This window comes from Cynocephalus volans, chromosome 2, assembly GCF_027409185.1.
Source record: "Cynocephalus volans isolate mCynVol1 chromosome 2, mCynVol1.pri, whole genome shotgun sequence".
NCBI lineage: Eukaryota > Metazoa > Chordata > Mammalia > Dermoptera > Cynocephalidae > Cynocephalus > Cynocephalus volans.
The window spans coordinates 229924058-229944444 of NC_084461.1; the positions used below are offsets into that span (position 1 = coordinate 229924058).

A 20387-nucleotide genomic window follows, 5' to 3' on the forward strand; every position below is an offset into this window, starting at 1 on the left:
GCCGCCGAGGCCGGGAGCAGGAGCACGGAGCATGCCCTGGGCCCGCGAGGAGTGCGGAGACGACAGCGGGGTGGCGACAGCGGCGGCGGCGGGGGGGCGCGGGGCGGGAGCGCCGGGTGGGGCGAGGGCGCTAAGAGGATGACAGGCTGGGATCCGCGCGGCCGGAGCGCTCCTGCCGGCCGCCTGCCGAGCCCAACTGGTGGGCGCAGGGGTGAGGGGCCCGGAGCTGCCCGCGGCGGCCGGGGCGGGGGCAGGGTATGTGCACAAGACTGCTCCTCCCAGCACGCCCCCGTGCCCAGGCCTGGAGCGTAGGAGCCCAGGGCTCAGGTCCGGAGATGGAGCCCTGGGGGGTGGGGAGGGGTGGGGGGGGTGGGGAGGGGTGGGGTGGGGGAGGGGAGGGGAGGGGTGGGGGAGGGGGGACAGGGGGTTGGGGTGGGTGGGGGAGGGGTAGGGGTGGGTGGGGGAGGGGTTCCTTTCTCCCATGTTGTCTTCAGCAGAGGCGCTGGAAAATCAAAGCTTGCTGGGGACCCCAAGCCTGGTGGCACTTGGTCTCCGCTGGAGTTTTCCCTTTTCATGAACTTCCTCGGTGACGTTCAGGGAGTTGCCCTCCTCTCTGAGCTGAGCATTCCTGAAGATAAAACAGAGGCAGGGAAATAGCTCAGCCCCCAGACTGGAAGGGTCCCTGCAGGAGAAATAAGAGGAGAGGAGAGAAGAGGCGAAGGGCTTGAGGAAGGGCACCGCCTCGGCAAGCACCATCCCAAAGGCTTTGAGGGTGAGACAAAAAGACAGAGAGGAGGGGTGGCAGAGGTAGAGAGGGTGGGGGGTTCATAGGACCGCCTCTCCGGGTTCTCAGTCCATCCCTGTCCTGCCCCCTAAGCCAGGCCAGCTCTCCCAGAGTCTGATCACTAGTGGGGGCCCACATGTGTAGTGGGCAGCAGGGAGGGCCTTCAAGTCTCCACTATGGTGAGAGTCAGAAGTTCCCAGGCAGCAGCACTGTCCTGGCCTCTGCATCCCCAGCGCCCAGTCTGGTGACCATGGAGAGGCAGTAGACCCACCCTTCAAACCTTCCAAGTAAGGGTGAATGGTTTGAAGGCAGTTAAGTCCCATCGTGGGACACACTTGCAGAGAGCCGCTCAACACAGATATGGACTGCCCCAGGAAGGGCAAGTTCCCGTCCCCAGGGGATGTTTAGGCAAAGCAAGGCACTACTCCGTGGTCCTGGATGGCAGAGAACTGGGAGAAGCAGGTAAGCCTAGGAGCCTTCCAGGTTGCTGGCAAAGTTCCCTGAGCCAGACCCCCATTCTCCTGTCCTGGCACTGCAGTGTGCTTGGAAATGCAGCCTGTCCTCCCTCTCCTGCGCAGGCCATTCATTGGGGGCATGGGGTGGTCACTTCGAGCTCAAGTCAGGTTACTTTCCAGGATAACATTGGGAGGGTGTGTCCCCAGACAAAGGAGACCCTTTGTGTGTTCCCCAGAGAGGCCTCCATAGCTGGGGTCTCAGCATTCCTCCCCAGGGGCCCTCAAGGAAGCAGAGCATCCCCCATCCCCTGAGCCAGCCCTCCTTGGTCCACTGTTAGCAAAGGTCAGGGATTCAGAGAGAAGGAGGGAGAAGATGAATCAGTGGTCCTGGGATGTTCAGCAATTTTCAGGCCCAAGTGACCAAAACCCTGCTTGTTAAATCTCCTTGGACTTGGCCCTTTGACTGAAAAGATGCACTTTAATTATACAGACATTTCTATATCTTTGCTTTGCAAAATGCTGGGACAAAGCCAAGAAAAGCATTCTGCAAGTTCTATATAGAGATAAGGAGATCGAGGCTTGCTGTAGGTTATCCAAGGAGCTGGAGACAGAGCCAAGGTTTCTGGGAGCAGATGTCTTGTCGGTATACCAAGAAGAGCCGGCTCTCCTGTGTCCTGTCTGCCCATCTCACCAAGGGGTTCTAGGGCCTTTGACTTCTTCCTCCTCGGTTCACTCAGTCAACAGACTTGCACTGGAGAGGGACAGAGAGGGTGCAGTCCACTTGCAAGCGGGTGTGTGTGTGTGTCTGTGTGTGTACTCATTCTCATGCATATTATCTCCTTTAACCTGCACAGTATTCCTGGTGTGATTTCCCCTGCTTTACAGAGGAAGGAGTTAAAGCTCAGAGACAGTAAGTCACTTGTCCAGGCACACACAGCCAGTGAAGGGCAGAGCCTGAGTTCATATGCAGTTCGGGCTGGCTCCAAAGTTGGACCTCTTTGCTTGGTAGAGGTGGATGAAGCTACTGAAGCCTCAGCCTCTGGGCCCCTCATTCACACATCCCTTCCATATCCCTAACTTTTTATTTTTTATTTTTCTTAAAGAGACTGCCTCCCTTCCATTGTACAAGGTTCAGATTTTCTAGGGTAACCAGCTATCCCAGTTTGCCTGGGATTGAGGCGTTTCCAGGGCTGTGGGACTTTCAATGCTAAAAACAGGAAAGTCCAGGGTAAGCTGGGGTGGGGTGATCTGCCTGCATCTGGCCCGGTCCTCAAAGTCCCTGAGAACCTGAGAAAACAGCAGCTCCTCATGGTGCTTCTCACCATGGAGCCTGGTCTTGACCTTGCGGTGTGGAGGGTCTGGAAGAACCTGGAGGGCTTGGTTTGTCATATCTGGGAAGGACTCACCTGCCATGAGACATGAGGCTTGGCCCTCACCCACAGACCCTGAGCTGCCTCAGACACACCAGTCACCCTGTCCTCCACATGCCCATCACCCCTGCAGAGTGACGAGCTGCCTCTCTCTGGGGACCTCTGTGCCATGGCACCTGCAGTGTAGTGCCAAATCAGGTCATCTTAAGTTCAGGTTCTGACAGCTCTTCCTCTGGTAGATTTATGGTAGTTGGTCCAGCTATTAATAAATGAGAATTCAAGTGTCAATGGCTAGGCTGGGCATGCATGCGTGTTCTAGCTCAGTCTGCCAACACGCCCTTGCACATCCACACCTTGCCTCTGTCTGATCTACCCGAGTGTTCTACCCACAATCCCCTACACTTGTGTGTGCGCGCGCACACACACACACACACACACACACACACACACATTCACACAGCTGCCCACAAACATACACACATGAGATCTAATCCCAGTTGCAGATCCCATTTGCACACACACATGCATATTGATCTACATGTGAACCTGCTCACATCTTCCCTGCACATGTAAACACGCATGCCCAGTATATGCATGCACACCTGCACTGAGAGAGGCTAGGCAAGGTGCTTTCCAGTGTCTTTCTAGTGCTGAGGATGGGGAGAGCAGAAGGTGGTGCCTGCTTCTCTGGCTCATCTTCCTAATGAACCTGACCAGGGAGGGGACAAGGGCATGTAAACAGTCATAGCAGGTCTCCAGTGTCCCTGCTTCTGTCCCAGCAGTCTGGATGGGGAGGGTGAGGCCATTTGGCAGACTGACCTGGTATGTTGGCATCCTGACCTGCTCTGTTTAGTAGCTGAGTTCCAACAAAATGACTGTGCATGAGAGAAAACCCCTGGTCCAGGGTGGAGTTTGGTACTGAGCATGATGGAAGAGTCATGGGATCCAGGTGGGCCTGGATATGTCAACCGTGTACTGGGTATACCCTCTCTTGATATGCTTCTGACAGGTACTGTCTATCCCAGCCCAGGCGAGGCCCTGAGGACTGTCCTCTGCAGGTCTGGGCCAGGGCGTTCCCACCTAGCTGGAAGTTGGGAGTCCCTTTCCACAGCAGTGGGCTCTAGGGTTAGTTGCTCAGCTGTGGGTTCAGCGTGTCTGGGGATCCCTGGATTCACATCTGCTCTGAAATTTGGCCTCCATCGGCCCCCTTGCTGTGCCCAGGCCAGGTGCAGGCTGGCTGCTTCTGACATGAGGATGGGATCCCTCACCTATCTGTCTGAGGCCCTTCCTATCCCCTTTAATTGAGGGATTCTGTATTGCCACTTGCTCCCTGATACCCATCTAATGGTTAATGGCCCTCAGTAACCATTTTGCTCACTGACTTTGACTCCTGGGTTGTAAGGCTGACTCTTTGTCAACATGGCATTCACACAGGTGGGCAGAATCTCTAGCCCTGACTTTGCCTGTTTTCACCCTACAGCAGTCTCGTTTGCTATCAGCCTGCCACATGCCTGAGCCTGCATAGAGGAACACATCAAAGAATGTCTCCCTCCCCAGAAGATTCATTTTCCTGGCAGGCCTCTGCCCCCAAGCAGAATTGGCTCCTACTTGGAAAGGTGACAGTGCCCTTAGTTAAAAGCCTTTAGTACTGCAATGGTCTGTCTGCTTGGGTGTCTCCCCTAGGAGGCTGTAAACCATGCAGGGAAGAGGCTGTGTTTCATTCACAGGTTGCTTTAGTATCAGCACAGAGTCTGGCACACAGTAGGTCCTCCTCATTAGGTAGCTGTTGACTGACTGAATGAACGAATGAATGAAGAGGTATGTGACAGTATCGTAAGTCTCGGCTCCTGGTCCTCGTCAAAAACTGACCCTGTGCACGCCTTTGGCACACTCCTTCCCCATGTGTCCATTAAATTGAAAGACTGGAGTAGCCGGAGGGTATAGACTGAAATGCCGGCTGAGCCAGGCAGGAATGGAAGGAAGCGTGTGAAATGGCTGGTGAAAGGTAACAGAGAGTGTGGGGACTGTGGCACATATATGAGTGTTCATGTCCACAGCATATGTAAACATTGAGCTGAGCAAGCAAAATGGCTGCATTTAGGTGTGGAAAGGGACTTCTCCGTGTGACCGTCTCATGATTTGATACCTCCATCCTTCTTTATGATGCTTCCAAAGCAGGAAAAGTGGCTGTGAAGTCAGTAAGGGGAGTCACTGTGGGGACATTGACCAGCCGGGGCACAGTCTCTGCAGGGTTCTGGAGGTGGTTTACCCTGGATGATTTGCCCAGAAGTGAGCGGGCAGGTGTGATAGGCATCTTAGCCCCATGTTACAGATGGGAAACCTGAAGCTCTGAGAGGTCACCCGACCTCCCCAACGTCACACAGTGGGCTCATGGCACAGCCATCGTTGGAACTGAAATCTGTCTTTGAAGCTCATGCCTATTAACTATACAAGGTGTCCCATCCCTTCAGACAGTATGGGCCCTGTTAGTGGCCATGGAGACTGTATACTTTCTCTAATGATGCTGCTGTAACATGTCTACCTTCTTCAAGGAGTCCATTAGGGTAGCATAAGAACACCAGTTTTATTATTTTAATGTCACTTCCAGATGTTTGGTCTTTCTCTCCAAGCTTGAATAGCCTTATTCACAAGACTTTTTCCCTGTAGACTCAGCCTACCCTCTGAGAGCGAGAGAGTTTAAAAGCCCATGTGCACGTTCTGGAGGCAGCCCGTGAGAGTGGGAGGGAAGTTTCTGGCATCCTTATGGGAAGCAACATTTGCCTCCTGAGGAGCCACGGGCCTCCAGCTCTGCTTGTGAATCGGGCTCAGACGCTCCCTCACTCAGAGAAAGGACAGACGAGACAGGGTGGGGCAGGACAGGTGCAGGGTCCTCTGCTCCCTTTCATGTTTCCACCTCTGGCCTGGGGTGCTCTGAGGGGGTGGTGTCCCTGAGAGGCCCCTATGGGCCACCACCCATCCCACCCAAAGCCAGCCTCCTTGCTGCACTGATGCGCTGCAAGTAGTTTGGAGCTGTGGCAGTGCAGTGCTGGCCCCTAGAGACGGTGCTCCTCCCTGCCCCCAGGGCCGGACTGTGTCTTCCCTTCATCCATGTACTTTAAATATCTGGTCTCCCACCCGTACCCCTCACAGAAACCGAGGCTCCTGGGGCCTGTGCTTTCCTTTGATCTCCATCGTCCCCAAGTGGTGCTCAGCTCAGTGGTCGGGCACATGGCCTTGGAGTTGCTCTTCCTGGTTGACTCTTAAGCACATTTAATTTTGTGTGTGTGTTTTTTTCTTTGCTTTTTTTAAGCTGGTGGTGGTGTGGAGTGGGGAGGAGAGAAGGGTCAGGGACAAAGATCTAGGAAGGCCAGCTCGCCCACTGCTGCAGGGGAGGGTCTACTTCGCCAAGGGAGTTCCTGGTGAGGGAGTGTTTACCGTGGACGTGTCCCCCACAGCCCACTCAGCTATGCATCTCTGAGGTCACTTCCCTGTGGTTCAGAACCCCCATCCCTCCCCTCTGTGCCTTGCCCACTGCTCTGCCTTAGCGTCAGGTCATTCTATTTCCTGAAGGCCTGTCCCGCCTTGCTCTGTCCTGCTGACGCACATCTCTGGGCCCTCATTGTTCTCAGGATCAACCTCAAATACCTGATGACTCTCTGGATCTTTCCATGGTCCCAGACTAAATTGCAGGCTCCACGTGGCTGCTCAGTGGCTGAATTCTCAAACACTCATCTTCCTGCCTGACTTTTGCTGCTCCACTACTTGACCCCAATACACACATCCCTCACACCACAAACCATACAAAACCACATGCCACACACATAGACCACACACAACCACGTGCCACACACATAGACCACACACAACCACATGCCACACACATAGACCACACACACCGCATACCACACACACAGACCACACACAACCACATACCACATAGACCACACACACACAGACCACATACACTACACATAGCACAGACACACACACACACCCCACACACCTCACCACATACCACACACCCCACACCCCTCATACCACACACACACACACACACACACACACACACACACACACACACACACACACACACACACACGCACGCACCTTCTCTAACTGTAAGTATTGTACTAACTCAATTCAAGCACCAGCTCCTCATCTGTTCATTCCCTCTTCTGCGTGCCCGGCCCTCTGTTCTGACCTCGGTGCTCGCAGTTTGGTGGAGCAGTTATTGGGTGGAGCAGTTATTGCCTTTCAGATGTCAGGAACTATAAATGTTCCTCTCTGAGCCTGAGAACCTAGCACAGAGTCTGACCACTGCCTATCCCGGGAACGAATGACTGAGTTGGTGAGTGGGCCCATGAATGGAGCTTATGCAAGGGATGTGAAAGTCTGGCTTGTGACAAGATGAAGACTTCTGACTTGCCCTGGGAACCGCTGTCTGCGGAGCCCTGGACTAGGGAGCCTCTGCCCATCAGCCTTGCCCTGGCGGGCCTGGTTTTTCACACACGGCACTGGATGACATGGGAATGGGGCTTGTCACCTTGCCTGGAGAATCGGATTAGAAGGAGAAGCCTCTTAGGCCTGAGCCATCTGTCGCCCGCAGCCTCAGCTCTGCAGCTCTGTGATCACTGTGGGTATAAACATCCCTCCTCCCATCCCCCCACGGTGCGGCAGAGAAGGCAGAGACTTCCTGAACCAAACCCCTCTGTGCACCAGGCCCTTGCGGGCGTTTTACATTTGTCTACTTGCCCTCCAGATAGGTCCCGTCGTCTCTGCTGTACAGAGAAGGGAACTGATGTGCCAGGGGCACACACAAAGTCCTGGGCAGGGCTGGGCTTTGAGCCCTGGTGTGTTGGACCCAGACACCTTGCTTCTGTGCCTGTTCCCCACATAGTTAGAATGTTCTGTGAGGAAGGGGTGGCCTGCAGGTGAGGCAATGGGGACAGGTTTCTTTCATCAGAAAGTTATGGCTCAGGCCCTATCATTGACTTTCTCATGCAAGGACGCTCCTTGCATTTTGTTTATTTATTTATTACTGTTTGATTGAATGTTGTTTCCAGCAGACTCATATCAGGAAGTTAGGAAGGGGTTCTCTCAGGGCTGTTGGATGCTGGGTGGTTAAATGTTGGGAGGTTGCGTGTATCTGAGGACGGCTGAGACTGCAGTCTTTGTTCGCCACCTTTGGGTGCTTGCCACCCTGCACCCTAGCAGGCTTGGACATCTCTGGATTTGTAGCTGCCAGAGGTCATGGCAGAATCCTCAGTGAGCAGCACGGGAGGGGCCATGTGGAGACTGAGGCCATGTGGGCTGAGACTGGTTCAGAACAACTGTGAAGGTTGGTGGCACAATTGAGACCAGGATCTTTCAGGCATTCCAGAAGTTTTCCAGGGCTCTTGCTGCCTGAGACAAAGCCCTCCAACATCGCAGCTCACCATCGTGAAGGTTGAAAGGTGCAACCCGAGGTTGCTGGGTGCCTCAAGTGCGAGCATGAAGGTCTCAGCTGTATGGATGGAGCTTTTCATCGGAGGCACTACACCTGTGGAAGTGCCCCAGGCACCACCCAAGAGGATGACCCTGGCTTGGGCTTGCGCAGTCTGCAGAGCCTCGTACAATATCCTGGGAGGAGCAGTGGGCGTACCAGAGGGATAGGAATGGGAAGGCAGAGGGGTGGGCAGAGCCAGGGGTGGAGAGAGAGAAGAAAACACAATTAAGATTCATCTTTACTTAAAGATTTTTTAAACATTAAAGCAAGCCCTGCTCTTTCCTGGAGGCCCAGAAGGGGCCTTTCATGGCAAAAATGACCAGCCCAGACTATTTTAGTCATGTCAGGGGGCAATCTGATTTACAGGCAGAAGATGGAGAAAAGGTGGCTTATCCTAAGCAGAGCCTGCTTGAGTTGACTTGGGTCTGGAAGGCCTGTTCTGATGGCCATGGTAGGAGGATCTGCCACATAGATGTGTAGGTCCTGGGAGCCCCCCTCCCCAGGCTGTCCCCTCCCAGACAGCACATGCCAGGCTATATGTGTCCCAAAGCTACATTTTGATCTCCTATTTATGGGAGGGAAAAAAACTGCATGCATTAAGCAATTCTTCATAGTTTTGTTTTTAATAGCAGAAAAAAAAAGTTCTGGAAACTGGATATCTACATTAGGGAAATGGTTAATTAGTAATGATACCACATGATGATGGAAACGTTTGATGGGGACAAAATATCATGGCTATAAAGACCGTGCAGTAACATGAAAAATACTTATAATCTGTTGTTAATTTTAAAAATTAAAAAATGGTGTGCAATAAAAATAAAACTAAGTAAACATGTTGGTGTACAAAAAAATGAGACACAAATGCAAAGGGGTATTAAATTATGGTAATAAGATTATTCTCTTTTCTCCTTCTGTTTCCAAATATGACTATGTGCAGCGTGGTATGATAGCCAAGAACATAGACTATGGAGCCAGATTATTTGGTTTCAAAGCCAAGTTCTACCACTTACTTATTACCTGTGTAATTTTCAACAAGTCACTTAACCTCTCTTTGCTTTGGTCTCTCATCTGTAGAAATGAGGATAGTAATCATATATAATCTTAGTAAATAAGTATATAATAGCATACATAATTTTAGGATTATTGTGAGGATTAATGTGTTAGTAGACCTAAGTGTTGCCCCTAGTAATTGCTATATAATCACTAGCTACACAAAATAAATTTAATTATCATACTTCATTCGTAGTCTTAATCACAAATAAGTGCTAATATTGGTGTGATTTTCTTTTTACTTTTTCTTCCTATTTGAAAGTATTTTTATCTTCCCAGAGTGACAATCATAGTGATATACAGTATAACCCAGTTGAATTAGTCCATTTCTGTTGCTTATAATAAAAATACCTGGAACTGGGTGATTCATAAAGAAAATTTATTGTTTACAGTTTTGGAGGCTGGGAAGTCTAAAGTTCAGGGAACACATCTGGCGAGGGTCCTCTTTGGTGGTGGCTTTACAGCAATACAGGGGTCTCACATGGCAGAAAATGGCAGAGCAGAGAGAGAGAAAGACTCTCACTTGCTGTCCTTTTACAGCCCTCAGAACCACGTCCCTGACCACCATTATTAATTCATTCATTATGTCATGGTCCCAAAGTCTAATCACCTCTTCAAGGCCCAACCTTTCAATGACCATAATAGGATTTCCCACCCTCAACAGTTACAGTGGGAATTAAACTTCTAATATATGAATTTTGGGGGACACAATTCAGTCTGCAATATTCTGCCCCTGGTCCCCAAAGTTCATCTCCTTCTCACAGGTAAATATATTCATTCCATCCCTGAAGTCTTAACTTGTTTCAACTAAAAAATCCAGAGCTCACAGTTCCATCTGTGAAATCAAAACAACTTATCTACTTCCAAGATACAATGATAGGACAAGCATAGTGTACATATTCCCATTGGAAAAGGGAGAGATAGCCCAAAAGAAAGGAGTAACAGGTCCCAGATAAGTCTGAAACCCAGCAAGGCAGGCTGGCAAACCAGGTACTTTGACTCCATGTTCAGTGTCCTCTGCATGCTGATGTGGGGGTTGGGTCCCCAAGTCCTCAGGCAGCTCTGTTTCTATGGCTTTCCCGATCTGAGGCCACGATTCAGCTTTCACAAGCCAGTGTTATACACTGATAGCTTCACAATTCTGGGGTCTCCATGGCAGTCCCTCTCCAATGGCTCCACTAGGCATGGCCTTGGTGGGGTTTTTCTGCTGCATCTCCAACCCCACATTTCCTCTCTGCATCACTCTAGTGAGGCTCTATGTGGTGACTCCGCCCTTGCGACAGATCTCTTCCTGGGCCCCCAGGCTTTTCCATACATCCTTTGAAATTGGGGTGGAGGCTTGGAAGCCTCCATAACTTTGGCGCTCTGTAAGCCTGCAAACTTAACACCTTGTGGATGCAGCCAAGGCTTGCAGCTTGTGTTTTCCAAAGCTGCAGGTCTAGCCACACCTGGGGCCAATTTAGTCACAGCTGGAGCAGCCAAAGCAGCCAGGGTGCTGGTTCTGGAAGCAGCTTCCTGTGGTGGCCCTGGGCAGTGAGTCTGTGGAGGGCACCTCAGGCCTGTTCCTGGAGACCATTCTGTCTCCCTAGGCCTCTGGGCTTGTAATGGAAGGGTTGGTCCCAGAGGCTTCTGCAATGCCTTCAGGGCCTTTCCCTCCTTCCCTTGATGATCCTTTTCTTTTGTACTAATTTTCTTAGCACCATTTCATTTTTCTCCTGAAAATGCTCTCTGCTTCTCTACTACATGGTGAGGCTGCAAATTTTCCAAATCTTTATGCTCTGCTTCCCTTTTTATTATACATTATGTCTTGATGTCATGCCTTTTCTGCCATAACTCAGTGTAGGCTGTTGCAAGTACCCATGCAGTTTCCTGAATTCTTTGCTGCTTAGAAATTTCTTCCACCGAAAGCACCTTTAAGTTTCACATTCCATAAAACTTTCAGGCACAAACAGAATGCAACCAAATTCCTTGCCATAGCAAGGAGATCTTTGCCCCAGTTTCCAATATACTCCTTATTTCTATCCAAGACCTCCTTAGAATGGTCTTTATAGTTCATATTTCCATAAGCCTTCCGGTCACCACCATTCAACTAGTCTCTAAAACATTCCAAACTTTCCTTGGTTTTCTTGTCTTCTAAATTTTTACCAGTTTCTAGGCTTTTTCTAGCCTGTTCCTTCAAATTCCTCTAGCCTCTCCTCAACACCCAGTTCCAAAGCTGCTTCCACATTTTCAAGTATTATAAGCAACACCACACTTCTCTGGTATCAATTTTCTGTATTAGTCCATTTCTGTTGCTTATAACAAAAATATCTGGAACTTGGTAATTTATAAAGACAAAGAAATTTATTTCTTGCAGTTTTAGAGGCTGGGAAGTCCAAAGTCCAAAGAACACATCTGGTGAGGGTCTACTTACCATGTCCTGAGAATTTCCCACCAGCATTTCTGATGGAGGCCAATGATTTCCTTAGCATTGCACCCCCTCTGCCACCTGTCTCCACCCTCAGATCCCAAGAATCTTTTCTCTGGCTCCTACAATAAATATTGTGGCTGGTTGATTGTAAATATGGTTGCAATTCTCCACCCCTTCTTTGCAGCTTCTCCCATTGAGATACATGGTCTGTTTCCCTACTCCTAGAATCTGGACTGGCCTTGTGATTTGCTTTGGCCAATGCAATGGAGGTGAAGGTGGGCCAGTTCTTTTTTTTTTTTTTTTTTAAGATTAAGCTGTGCTCTAGGTGCTGCAGGGAAGAGGGGCAGTGCCTGGAGACTAAGAGCAGTATGACACGGCAGCCACCAGACACAAAGAACAGCTGGCATGACAGGGGTGGGAGCCACATGCCCCTGCACCCTGGGCCATGCCCCAGCCCTGTAGATGGTCAGAGAGTGGAGATACCCACTCCTCAGGTGATTGCCCTGCTATGATACCATCTTAACCAAGTGATCAATGTTAATATCACCAGAACTGAGACATAATGTGCCTCCTGTGATATGCAATGTGGAGGATACCACCTTGCCCTGGGGCACTCCTGCCACACCTGCCAAAACCTGAATCAAATTGTGTGGAGACAACAGACAAACTCCATTTGTGGGACATTTTGCAAAATACCTGGCCTATATACTCTTCAAAAATTTCAAGGTAAGAAACACGAAGACAGATGGAGGAACTGTTCCAGTTTAGAGGGGACTAAGAGGACAGGACAACTGTATACATGCCTGACCCTGGACTAGGGTGAAAAAAATAGCTGTAAAGGACATTGTTTGGATAATGGGCAAAATTTGAATGTGAATGGTGGATTAGATAATAGTATTGTATCAATGTCAAATTTTGATCTTTGTACTGAAGTATTTCCTTGAATTTAGTAAATACCTATTGAAGTATTTAAGGATATGGGGCACAAAGTCTGAAACTTAATCTCAAATAGAGGGGGAGGGGAAAGGAGAGAGGGAGAGAGAGACAGAGAGAGACACGTGTGTAGACAGATATGGAGGGAGGGAGAGACAAAATGATAAAGTGGGTATGATAATAGGACAAAGTGAAAACAATTGGGGAAGGTAGCTGGGTAAGGGGGTATTCAAGAATTCTTTGTACTATTCTTGCAACTTTTCTACAAATTTGAAATTATATCAGAATAAAAAGTTATAAAAAGAAAAAAAAAGATCCACAAAATTTGCCAACCTTTATCTATCTAGATTAGAGATCTAAACCAAGAAAAAAAAGAAAGAAGACCAAGATTACTCAAATCAGAAATAAAGAAAGGTCATTGTTACATTGTCATTATAGTTTTATGTCATGGTAAGACTTAGTTTCTTTCTCTTTTTCATTTGCATTGTTCCAACAGTGGATTTTGTTCCTTCTTGCGTATTTGTGGTAGTGATTGTCATTTTTCGGATACAGGACTTCCTTGGGGATTTCTTGTAGGGCTGGTCATGCGGTGGCAAATACTGCAGTTTTTGTCTGTCTGGAAAAAATGGTATTTTCTCCTCTTTTCTGAAGGATAGCCTTTCTGGGTACAGTATTCTTGGATGGCAGTTTTTTTCTTTTAGTATTTTCAATATACCATACCATTTTCTTCTGGCCTGTAGAGTCTCTGTGGAGAAGTCTGCTGTTAGCCTAATAGGGGCTCCCTTATAGGTGACTTGATGCTTTTCTCTTGCTTCTTATAAGATGCTCTCTTTGTCTTCGAGTTTTCCCAGTTTGACTATCATGTGTCTTAGAGAGGATCTTTTTGGGGTTGAATCTGTTTAGGAATCTTTGAGCTTCCTGGATCTGAAGGTTTGTGTCTCTCCCTATACCTGGGAAGTTTTCCAATATTATTTCATTGAATATGCTTTACGTACTTTTTTCTTTCTCCTCCCCTTCTGGAATACCCATAATTCGAATGTTTATGCACTTAAGGTTGCCTGCTATCTTTCTCAGATTTTCTTCATTTCTTATAGTTCCTTTTTTTTTTTTTTTTTTTTTTTGTCCACCTGGGTTATTTCAAAAAGACTGTCTTCAAGATCAGAAATTCTTTTTTCTGCTTGTTCTAGCCCGCTGCTTAAGCTGTTGATTGTGTTTTTATTTTGCTGAATAAACCTTTCAGTTTGATGAGTTCTGTTATACTCTTTTTTAAGGTATTTTTTAAAGGTATCTTTGTAAATTTCCTCCTTCATATCCTGGATTTTTTTTTTCTCATTTTATTATGTTGTCTAATTGAGTCTTCTCATAGCTTAATGAGTTTCCTTAAGATTGTTGCTCAGAATTCCTTTTCAGTCATTTCAAGGGTTTCCTGTTCTATAGGGTCTGGTATTCAAGAATTACTGTATTCTTTTGGTGGTGTCATATTTTCTTGGGTTTTGTATTTACAAATACAAATCTCTACATTGATGTATAGTCACGTGGTAGAGCAGTTGACTCTTCTATTACTCTGGAGTAGGATTTGAGGAGTGAGATGCCCACTTCTTATTCCAGTCTCTGCTGGTGACTCTCCTTGTATCAATGCAGTTGAATGTCTGGCAGGCCACCTGCAAGGTGCTTGTGGCTACAGCTGTGGTGTCCAGCCACTTTTGTGGCAGCTGTGGCTGTGGCAGTAGCTGTAGAGGGCCACTTGAGTGGAAGTGGTGTTTTTGGTGTGCTCTCTTGCTTCTTCCTAGGTGGATGGGGCTGCCCTCAGCTCCTGCCTTAGGACCCTGGGCATGCTCTCTTGCCTGCTTCTGGGTGGCATTGTGCCGTTTCTGAGCCTACACCTCAAGGGACCTTACATGTTTCCACTCACATGAGTGGAACCCTGCAGCCACCATGTCAACAAGTCTAGGCTAGCCTACTTGGAAGATGAAAGACCATGTAAAGCAGAGTCCAGTTGTTCCCACTGAGACCGTCCTAGACTTACAGACCACCCCCATCTCCAAACATATGAGAGAGCCTGGACAGGATCAGCAATGCTGCTTATTCAAACCTTAGGAGAATGAATGAGCCCAGCCAAGACCAGAAGACATGCCCAGCTGACCTGTAGACTCAGAAAATAATAAATACTTACTGTTTTGGGTTACCAGAGTTGGGGGTGGTTTGTTATGCAGCTATGGCTAATGGATATAATCACAAGGACCAAGACTGTGGGTCTGAGGGTCCTCTGATTAGTTCACTGGCCAGGATGGGCTACTAGCCCTCTCCACCTCTCCTTTCCAGGGTCTAGTGTTCTGGTTCTTCACGTTCACCCTGGTACCATTGTTGCTGAGGCCCTCCAGTTATCACACTTGTGGTCTTCAATGGATAATCTTTGTCCCTGCAGTCCGAGCCCCTTCCCAAAAGCAGAGAAAACCCCATGGTGGGAGAATCTCTCTGTGCCCTTTCCACTCTGAGTCTCCCACTGTGGGTTGAGGAATTTTGCTGCTCTCCAGGGGCCTTCCCATATGACCTCCCCAGTCTTCACCAGGAGCTTCCTTGCTGACAGCCTCAGGACACAAGAAGGCAGCCTGCAGAGACACTGGGATCACTGACCCTCCTGGTGGGTGGGATCTAAACGGCCATCAGTCTGACCTCAGCTTAAGCCTGAGCAGCCCCCAGGCTTGGGGTTAGTGCCTGATGCTCCTCAAGAGCCAACAGGGTCAGCAGATCGAATGTTCTTTAAAAAAATTGCTGCTATGACAATGCCGCTATATAGATTGCTATAAACTTTCTAGAGAAAGCCTTTTTTTTTTTAGTAAATTGGTAAATTCTGAAGATTGACCATTCGGCATGTTAATTTTCAAAGATGGTTATGTCACATTGACCCAGTGTCCTGGACCTTCCACATCTTGTCACCCCCATTGGCCTAGCACAGTACTTAGATATAAAGTGATGCTCACAAAAGACACTTTAGAATGAGGAGCAGTCCCTATTTGGCATGTGTGTGTTGCAGCTCAGGGACATCCTCAAGGCAGCCATGGGACAGTTTCTCTTTCTACAAACAGATGCATGGGCATGCTCCTGTGTCAGTGCAGTAGAGGGCACGAGACTGTTTCCAGGAGCCTGACACACCTGGCAATCCTGCTGTGGATTACACACATCCTGCGAACACTGATTCATCTTCTTCCATCTCCTCCCTGAATCCCAGTGTCAGCCCTGTAAGACAGTTGGTGGAACTACCAAGCCTGGGCAAGAATGCATGGGCTTTGGTTTTCAGTGTTGGAATTGCTGATCTCCTGCCCCAGGGCCCCGGCAGGGCTGGGCCTCCCTCCAAGGCAACAGCAGGGCATGTTTACAGGATACTGTGAGGCAGGCTTGATGCAAAGTGCTTTATAGTCATGACCCCATCGCTTCCTCATCAGAGCCTGGCAAGGTAGATTCTATAACCACACCCTTTTCACAGAGGAGGAGACTGAGGCTTAGCAGCACTGGTGACCTGCTTATGGGCACATACGAGGGTACTTCAGAAAGTTTGTGGAAAAATATACTTAAAAGATAACACAAATTTTTCCATGAACTTTTTAAAGTACCTCGTAGCTAGTGGGGGGGGAGCCGAGATTTCACCCCAGATGGTGCATTCCTTCAAGTCTGCCACCCTCTTGGACTTGTCTTCATATACTTGCTGCAGGAAACTTCTATGGAGGTAGTGGGAAGAGGTGGACAGAGCCTGGTTCCTGGCTCTGCCCCAGTTTCTTTTTGAGCCTCAGTTTCCCAGTCTGTACAATGGTGACAATACTTCCCAAGGCTAGTTCCAAGGATTTAAATGAGAACACATGGTGAGGACCCAATAAATCTGTCTGTTACACTCTTCTTGTTCTAAGCTGTTATAAATTTCTGCAATGAAATTTTAAAAATATGCACACAAAAAGAAATCCAGTCTAGACACGGACTTAAGCTATTCTTCCAAACTATTGTGTTACTAACAAAATGGCTGCACTTGTACTATACACCGTGTGTGTGTGTCTGTGTATAGCGTGTTGTGTGTGCATGTCTCTGTGTGTTGTGAGCGTATATAGTACGTGGTGTGATGTGTGTGTCCGTGTGTGTAGTGTGTGGTGTGTGTAATGTGTCATGTGTGTAGCGTGTAGTGTCTGTGTGCATGTGTGGGTTCACCTTGCCCTTAACTTCTCCTGCTGCTCAGAGCAAGTCCATATGTGTAGGAGGTGGGTCTGGTCACCCCACGCTCCACAGGGAGGGCCTCTGTCTCTCTCTTATTTCTGGGAACTGCTCCTCCTCCACCAGGTTCAGGCCTGCGGGGAGCAGAACTGCAGTCAGCCGGCTGCTCCCTTCCACCTTGCCTGGGCGGGTGCCACACTCAGGCTCAGCGAGGGTATGTGTGAAAACTGGTTATTTTTGTCTGGGCCCAGCTGAGTGTAGTGCCAGTTAGGGGAGGGTCTGTGAGCTTTGCTGTGGAGAAGTGGCCTGAGGCTGGAGCCAAGTAACATCTCGCTCCCTCCCCCTCATTCACACCTGAGGCCCTGGCACTGGTCATGGGCTCCCTAGGCCACAGCCCCAGAGGAGCAATCAGGGCTGGGGCCTGGGGACCCCTAGAGAGGGCATGGGGGCTGAAGAGAGTCGGGTTGAGTCAAGAGCCCTTGGTTGATGTCAAGCCCTGCAGCCCTCCGCCCTGGGAGCTGGGCCTGCCCCACTCTCTCACCCTCTCCTACTATAGGCAGCAGAGGTCCTGCAGTCCTATCCTCAGCTCCAGGCCAGGCAACTCCAAGGCTTCAGTGTCTGCATCCCTCCCTGGGACTGGGCCTGCCGCCTCACCGCCCAGTGCCCCCCAGGCCTTGGGAGTGGGCAGCCTTGCTCTTCTGGGCCTCATTCTGGGCACGGAACCGCACTCTGTGCCTCCAGCCTGGCTCCTGGGACTGGAACCTGGATGCTGCCTGCCTGCATCGCCAGGGGCTGCCTTACCCACGCCAAGCAGGGGCTTTCTGGACCTGTGTGCCCCGTCCAGCTGTTGGTGTCCCGCACTGCTGGCCTGTGCCTCAGTCTGCACGGCTCAGTCCGCAGGCAGCATGGGGTGTAGCTTCAGTGAACACCTCCCGATCTCCAGCTCTTCTGTCCTTGTGCTTCTTCTCGCCCACCCCAGGCCTTCACCTGGCTGCTTCCTCTGCCTGCGCTACCACCTCCACCGTCCTCAGGTGGGCTCCAGGCCTTTTTTCAGGCCTCATAAATGTCACCTCCTCTGACACTTCCCACCCACATAGGGGGTACTCCCCCACATCATTTTCTAGTTGCATCCTGCTCTGTTCCTGGAGAGAATGTGTTCAGTCCATGATGATTAACTTGTTGCCTCTGTTTGGGGATCGTCATTTCCCCAACTAGACTGTCAGCTCCATGGGGCTGAGATCACACCTGCTTGTGGCCCCCTCTGGACCAGCACCTGATGCCAACATATTTGGCTGTCCCACAGCTACCCCAGAACCTCCCCTCACAGTCTGGGCAGGATGTGGGTGCTTACTTTTCGGGGTCATCTGGTTGTAGCGAGGAACTTGGCGGCAGCAAGGCTTGGCTCTCCATAGCTTGGCAGGATGCCTTCTCCCTGAGAGTGGACACAAAGGAGCAGAAGCCTCCCTTAGCAGGCCTGGGGACACCCTGGGGTGGGTGTGTAGGATTGACTTGAGTGAGCCTCCACTCCCGAGGCCCAGGGTCTAGGCATATTTATTCAAGATCATGCAGGATAAGCCAGGCTGTGACAAGCCAGGGAAAGGGTGGGCCTGGTTGTGATTTACTTTTCAAAAACAACAAAGTCAATGCTGGGAGTTACTGCACCCCCAGAATATGAACTCATGTTCCCGTCTGAGAAACAGTTCAGCTCCACGATTCGGGAGAGTCCCTGCCTCTGAACACAGCAATTCTCTCCTTGTCAATCTAGCCTAAAAAAAAATCCTAAATATAGAAAATATTTTATGTACACATATGCCTTTTATCACAAACTTAAAATAGTGCAAAGCTGTGGACCATTTAAATGTCTAAGCACATAAATTCATAATAGCATATTCACTTGATGGCAAGTTATACCTAAAAATATTAGTTAAATAACACCACTTTGGGAATCTGCCAGAGATAGCCCTAACTGGATAGGAAATGTTATTTATTTATTTACTTACTTATTTTATTTTTCTCCATTTATTTATTTTTTATTATGAATATTCATAGATACAAATTACTAGAAATTGCATTTGTACCCCGTGTCCCCACCCAATTATCCTCCAGTCTCCTCCCCCCCAACTTTGTAGCCCTAGGAATGTTCCCTCCCTCTGTAAGAGCACCGCACTACTGTGGTCTTTCTTTTGGATAGGAAACTTTAGAGGGAAAGATATTTGTCCTCATTGAATTGTCATTAGGGTGACACTGGCAAGCTCTAACATGTCCAAAAATAGAGATCTGATGAATTGCATGCTGTAGACTGAGTTTATGAGGAATTCTAATCACTGTTTTCCTTATTATATGTGTGGCACACTTTTACTGCAGAAATTTTAGAAGACAAATATTTGCTGTAATTTCGCTGCTCGGAGATGGCTGCTGCTGACACTCTAGTATAAATGCTTTTGGAATAATTTTAGGGATTTTGGGTGATAATAATAATACAATGATAAATTAAAAAGACACAGCATTGAAACATAGAAATACATCAATTAAATTTTTTAAATGCTGCATGCAAGACTGAAAAGAAATAAGCAAAATGTTGAACATGACTGTTCTTTAATCATGAAACTATAAGTGTTTTTCTTTTCTTTGTATATTTGTACATCCCTAGATCTAATAAATGTTAAAATAACCATAACCCCTAAAACAGAAAGTAGAAGTAGGCACTTTCTAGAGGCTTAAGCAAAAGAAAAATCTCAAAATACTCAGATGTCTGAATCAAGAGCCAAACATTTATCTTTACAGAGGTGGAAAGACCATGCCCCCCACTTCTAAACATGGATAAATATCCCCCCCCACCATGCATTCCCTCATCCCTTCTGCTCGTGGGTGTTTTCTGTGCATGAAGTTCTGGCATGTTCGGACTCAGATGTCTACTAATTAATTTATTCATTCTCCCAACACTAATTTACACTGTTCCAAGCATGATACAAGGAGAGAGTGGCTCCAGAATTTCTAGATAGGTAGGACTTAGGCTCAGCAGTCTAGAGGAGAGGTAAACACACTGCTTCACTTAGCCTGTGTGTGTGTTTGGAGGAGTTGGGGCTACAGATGGAGATTGTGGGGCCTAAAATCCCCAATGCACTGTCGGGGTTGCTACTGTGGAGAGAGGTGCTGTAAAGTTTCAGGAGTGAAAGCCTGTCTTTCCAGGGCTCAGGACTGCCTGCTGGGGCCTGCCCTCCAACAGTTACTGACTGAAACATTCCCAGGCACATTCCCAGGGAATCCCTGCTCAGGAGCCAGCACCCCAGGGGGCAGCCCTACCTTCTGCAGAGAAGATGGAGCAGCAGAGAAGCAGGATGCAGAGCAGGCCAGAGAGCTTCATGGTGAGGTGGCTGAATCTCACGTCCTGGGGAGGGAGCTGTGCTGCAGAAGTCCTCCCTAGGGGCCACCTCAGACCTTTATAGAGTGACAGAGAGGCGTTTCCCAATGGGCAGGGCACCAGAAGCCTTGGAAATCTCCTTAAAGGTAGAGAAAGCTCCTCCCAAGAGGAAAAAACCAGCTTTTGAACAAGTCTGGAGCATTTAGCGGCCTGTAACACAGAGTGCTGTAAATGCCCAACCCCAAGAGTCCTCAGCACTGCCCTCAGTGGTCAGAGCGAGAAACTTCTGTTTTGGAAGAGCCACTGCCCAGGGCTGAACATTAACTTTTAGTGTCGGTAATA

General features: G+C 48.8%; 1 protein-coding gene across 1 annotated transcript; it reads right to left on the reverse strand.

The window, feature by feature from the left end:
- Positions 1-7596: 7596 nt before the first annotated feature.
- On the reverse strand, positions 7597-20085 carry GPR15LG (G protein-coupled receptor 15 ligand). The gene is made up of 3 exons (XM_063088116.1): positions 19988-20085; positions 18036-18116; positions 7597-8228 (listed from the first exon to the last, which is right to left on the reverse strand). The coding sequence occupies exons 1-3, from the start codon at positions 20046-20048 to the stop codon at positions 8143-8145; spliced, it is 228 nt and encodes a 75-aa protein (XP_062944186.1). The 5' UTR covers positions 20049-20085; the 3' UTR covers positions 7597-8142.
- Positions 20086-20387: the final 302 nt, after the last annotated feature.

Excerpts from the sequence above, each read along its gene's own strand:
- GPR15LG (XM_063088116.1), bottom strand. The coding sequence starts at position 20,048 with ATGAAGCTCTCTGGCCTGCTCTGCATCCTGCTTCTCTGCTGCTCCATC. Across the intron at positions 18,117-19,987 it reads CTCCATCTTCTCTGCAGAAG|GGAGAAGGCATCCTGCCAAG; the intron begins GTAGGGCTGCCC and ends GTCCACTCTCAG. Across the intron at positions 8,229-18,035 it reads CAACCAGATGACCCCGAAAA|GATATTGTACGAGGCTCTGC; the intron begins GTAAGCACCCAC and ends TGCTCCTCCCAG.